Below are 5395 nucleotides of genomic sequence, written 5' to 3'. Positions count from 1 at the left end.
TAATCATGCTACAATGGAACTTCTTGGTTTGCTTAATTCTAAGTTTGATCTTTTTGCATGTGTGCGTCTAAATGAATGGCTAATATTCTTGGATTGCGGTTTTTGAGAGTTGAATGCTTTATTTGCTTATACTAACCAACTTATTTCTTACAAGTTTGGTGGTGTGATGTGTTTAGTGAATATATTCATCTTTTGAAATCGTGGACTATGTTTTTGAAGATGCCAAAGGGGGAAAGATAAGGCAAATCAGAGTAAATTTTTTTTGTCATGAATTATGTTCTCATATTTCGACTTTACAAAATAAAATAACGAGTCTATAATATTTAATTTAACCTGGTTACATACTTTGTTAAAATTATTTTATATGACTTATATATATTATTTTTAGTATATGCCTTTTGTTTCCATCTTCAAAAAGGGGGAAATTGTTGACCCTTGAGTTTTGAAGATGACCTAACCACAAAAGACATAGTATATTTTATTTATGTTTTGCAAGGTAATTCATGCTCGAGCTAAGAGAATACTTGATTGAAGATTAAAGCGGAGAATTAATCAAGATCGAAGTAAAGATGTTCGAGAAATGAAGAATCAAGCATGGAATGAAGATTAGAATACATTAGGGTATTTATTAATCTTCTTGTTAAGGTTGAGTAATAGCTTTATTAAGTTCGTGGTGAATTCTCAAAGGAACTTGGTTCTGTTCCCATGAAAGGAACAGACCTGGCACTATAGGAACAAGGCTTAGGAACAAGACTTAATAATTAGGGAACAAGACTTTAAAACTAATTTAGGAATTCTAAGTGACTAATATTGTGCGCCTAAGTAATTGTGTGCCCAATATAGTTGTTAGAGTTTTTAGGGATAATTTGACTAAGATCCATAATTTTAGGAAGTTAGTTTAAGTTTGTTAGGAAAAGATTTTAAATAGATTTTCTGATTTTAAAATAATCTGATTTTCAAATCTTATCTTTTTAAAATGTATATTTTATCTTTTACATTTTATTTAAAAGATTTAACTTTCGAAAAAATATTATTTCCGGTTTTTAAATGTTTCGGATTTTTCGAAATAAAAAATCTGTTTTCCGGTTTTGTAAAAAGAATTCGAAAAAGATTTTTTCCTAAAAACTAGCTAAAGGATTTTTATTTATTTATTTCCTAAATTCTAGCTTACACGCCTAAATGATTTACTGCTTCAAGTTTATGGAGTTAGTGGATTTAGTGGCTAAGTTAATTATCCTCCAAGTATTTAATTAAATTAAATAAGATTAATTATTCTCCAAGTTTGCAAAACCACGTATTTGTTACTGCTTCTATGAATGAAGTAATGGTTAGTGGATGATGTACATGACTTAGAATAAATAATTTAATTTAATTAATTAATTAGAAATCATGGAGAACATGTGATAATGGTCTAAGTTAGTGGAAATCATGTCTTGTCTTAAAGGTCTATAAATAGCGCCTAATTCACTTGAGAAAATGTCTGACTATTAGTACAAGTGTCTGACTTAGTTAATTTGTCTTAAGTTATCTAAAGTGTCAGTGCCTTTCCTTAAGAGAATTCATACTTACATTAATCGAGTTTTATTACTCTTCCATTGTTTTACAAAGTGTATTTTTGGAAAAAGGGTTTGAGTGAACTCTTGTAAGTGTGAGAAAGCTTTGAGTGAAGCAGAGAAAGAGAAAGAGAAAGAGAAAGGAACTTCGAGTGAAGTTTGAGAGAAAACGTCAGTTGTTGGGAACTGTCGTTGGGAACTTGAGTTGAGTGACTTAAGTTGAGAATCGAGAGAAAAGTAATAGGTTGTAATCAGAGTTGTTTTGGCCTATTATAGTGGAAAGTTGTTTAAAATCCCTTGTGGTCGAGGTTGTTTCTTCCTACTAGGCCTAGGAAGTTTTTCCTCGTAAAATCTCTCGTGTTCCCATTGTTTGTTCCCAAGTTTACTTTTAATTCCGCAAAAAGTAGTGCTTATTCTCTCACTATAATTCACCCCCCCCTCTTATAGTGCTCATATTATACAACAATAGTATATAAACATTACTGATTAATCAACATAAGTATATTTCTATTTTTTTTTTCTTGCGATAATCTAATTAATCAACATAAGTATATTTTTATTTTTGAGAAAACAAAACAAAATAAAAGGTATCCTTTTTTATATAAAAGGTATACATCAAAAGTACTTTGGCCATGTTTAGTTATAGTTAATACTAGTTTTGAAGCCCTTGCGTTGCACGGGTTGTTTTTTATATTATTTTTTTTTTTAATTTTTTGTTAACATCATTGATTTTGTGTTAATGTAAAATGATATAAAAGGTATACATCAAAAGTACTTTGGCCATGTTTAGTTATAGTTAATATATGAGGAAAAATTCACATGATATCTTATGGGATACATCTTGATGTGTATTTTTAGAGATTTAAGTTTTTAAATATTTTTTTATAATATATATTTAAACATATTAACTATCAAATATGTACATTCGAAACTAAAAAAAAGCAAACATGTGAGATAAAAGAAAATACACTTATAACATGCGACCATATATATGAGGTGTGAACTTGTTGAATTGCCACAAGAACGGAAGTTAGGTGCTCTACTAAAAGTGATAATAACTAAGTTCAAAGCTGACCAAAATCCAAAGACCGGATTCAACACCTAATCTAATTTAGACCCGAACCTAACCCCAAATCCAAAATAAGAAAACCGAACTAAACCGAAATCAAATTAAATCAACTTGACCTAATACCTAAGTGATCTGAAAGGCTGAATTGGATCATCCTAGATTTAAATGACTTGAATCCCACATGAACTGAACTAATCCAATTTTACCCGAATGTCATGGCATGTGTATTGTAGAAATCTTAATTCTATTGGTTTTGGGTAGATAAGACCAACAAAAACTGCTATTTCTAAACAGAGGAAGTACTAGTTATTATCACTTTTAGTAGAGCACCAAAACCATGCATCGGCAAGCGTGAAAACATGAAAAGTGACAACTATGTCTAAACGGAGGAAGTATAAAACTAGTAACTACTACGAACACTTTTTTTGGGAGAAAACTGCCATGTTAAGATATCTTTGGGATCGGGCCTATAACAAATGTAGATTTTTCATATTGGCTAATTGTTTTTAAAACAAATACTTTTGTTAGATCTTATCAACAATCGTTGTATAGAATTTTGTTTGATCCAATTTGATATGTATGTATTGATTTTGATTCATTTTGTATATGCCGTATAACTTATCAAGGGTTGGCGTATATAATAAAAATACATTTAACTATATTCAACAAAATCACTCGTTAACACTACCTGTTAACATATACATACGATAAACTACTCAAACGACAATAAGGACATGATTGTTTCTCTGAAAGCCATTTAAATAAGCACTTTCTATGAAACACATGCTTACAACGACTAATCTTTATGAGTTCCACTCCACTTGATATCTTGTCAAGGCAAATAGAACACATATCATCTTCACCTAATTCCACATGATCAGCTTCTAGTAATTCTATTGATGGTTTGACCTTTAATAACCTCTTTGTTCTTACCTGATCTTGTTCATCCTTGGTACGTTTGGGTTTACGTTTGGGTTTATGTAAACTCGTTTCCTTTAAATTTATACTTATACTAGGATTATTGTCATCTTCTAAAAGGTTATCAACCCACCAGTTCTTTAAAATGCTAAGAATATGGCTAAATTCATCTTCATTGCCATCCTTAGCTTCCTCTAGTTCACACCACTCCTTAATTATATCATCTCCCCCATTATTGTTTTCCTCGTCAAAAAGGTCAATTGGATCATCGAGAACATTACTGAAAATAATAGCCTCTTGAACCTCATAAACATCATCATGGTTAACACCATCATCATTACCATCATCATTATGATCATAATTTTCCTCGTTAAGAAGTTCCCTTCTTAGATAACTATAGGGAACAGTATTGGAACCAGCCTCCTGTAGGATTCTACTTACATCAATCATAGGAACCTCATGAACATCGTCATGATCATCATGGTTAACATCATCATCAGTACCACCATCATTATGATTATAATTTTCCTCGTTAAGAAGTTCCATTCTATCCATATCAGTACTAAGAATAATATTCTGATCCACATCAATCAGAGGAACCTCATCATGAACATTATCATCATAATGGTTAACATCATCACCATCATCATGGTTAACACCATCATCATTACCATCATCATTATGATTATTATTTTCCTCATCAGAAATTTCCCTTAGATAGTAGGGTGTAACATTATTGGAAGTAGCCTCATGTAAGATTCTAACCATTCTATCCATATCGTCACTAGTAATGTCAGTCTCCAAATCAACAATAGGAACATCATGAACATCATCACCATCATGGTTAACATCATCATCACCATCATGGTTAACACTAGCAGATCCATCATGATTATCATCATCATCCTCAACATTGACATCTATTCCATGATTGGGATTACCAACATTATTAGACGTTATCTCATAATCAAGATTATATTTTTGAAAAAATCCATTCAAGTACTCCAACATGACAGTTTCCTCAACAGATTGAGCTTCAAGATAGTGTAAAAGAGCCATAAAATCAGAACCAGTAAAATTATTAGCATCTATTGTACCATTTGTCTCCTCAAGTAGACCATCAACACGAACATCCGCCACGAAAACCACCCTAGAAGGAGGATCAAACCCCACACCAGTATCGCGAAAACGGAAGCAACTCATGATATAATCGGAGACTTGATTAGCAAGTAACTCTGCTGATTTAGGGCCAAAAAAATTGATGTCCATTATTACTTGTGTGGCTAAATTATGTAAGTTACAAACACATAGAAAAGAGAGGTTAAATGTATGAGTAACTTCAAAATGGCTGGTTTTTCCTTCATGATGTAAAGAAATTTTGAAGATGAACAATCCTTCATCAAAGGGTAGAACATTGTTTTCTCCAATGATGTCGTCCCAAAGAAAGAGTCTTAGATTAGTGAGCTTTGGTTGTGTGTGAAATCTTGACATATTTGTCTTTATGATTTTTATAGTTTTTCTTCCTGCAAATAAAACTAAGGATGAGAAGTTGTCACGTTACAAAGAAAAAAAAGGATGAGAAGTTGAGATGATTTTGGTATAGCCAAAATTTTAATTTATAGCAATTGCTAGGTGAATGCTACTAGGATTTTCTTTTCAGATTTTTACTAATATTTGATCTTGTGATATAACATAATCCAAATCTAAATCTATAAAGGACGCGTATTAAATTATGTTGGATCTATTTATTTCAAAAACTGTTCGATTAAAAAACAAAAGAAGATAAAAGAAAAAGTTAATTACTTTTTAAAAGAGTTTGTCTTCTAGGAAATCGCCTATTTTTAAATTAAAATTA

At 31.2% G+C, this 5395-nt stretch overlaps 1 protein-coding gene across 1 annotated transcript; it reads right to left on the bottom strand.

The window, feature by feature from the left end:
• Positions 1-3306: 3306 nt before the first annotated feature.
• Positions 3307-4809, bottom strand: LOC104884281 (uncharacterized). The gene has a single exon (XM_010668906.1). It carries the CDS (start codon positions 4807-4809, stop codon positions 3307-3309), a length of 1503 nt encoding a protein of 500 aa, XP_010667208.1.
• Between the last annotated feature and the right edge of the window lie 586 nt (positions 4810-5395).

This window comes from Beta vulgaris, chromosome 2 (assembly GCF_026745355.1).
Source record: "Beta vulgaris subsp. vulgaris cultivar EL10 chromosome 2, EL10.2, whole genome shotgun sequence".
Lineage (NCBI taxonomy): Eukaryota > Viridiplantae > Streptophyta > Magnoliopsida > Caryophyllales > Amaranthaceae > Beta > Beta vulgaris.
Note: the sequence above shows the minus strand (reverse complement) of the source record. Positions and strands in the feature narration are given on the sequence as shown.

Excerpts from the sequence above, each read along its gene's own strand:
- LOC104884281 (XM_010668906.1), bottom strand. The coding sequence starts at position 4,809 with ATGGACATCAATTTTTTTGGCCCTAAATCAGCAGAGTTACTTGCTAAT.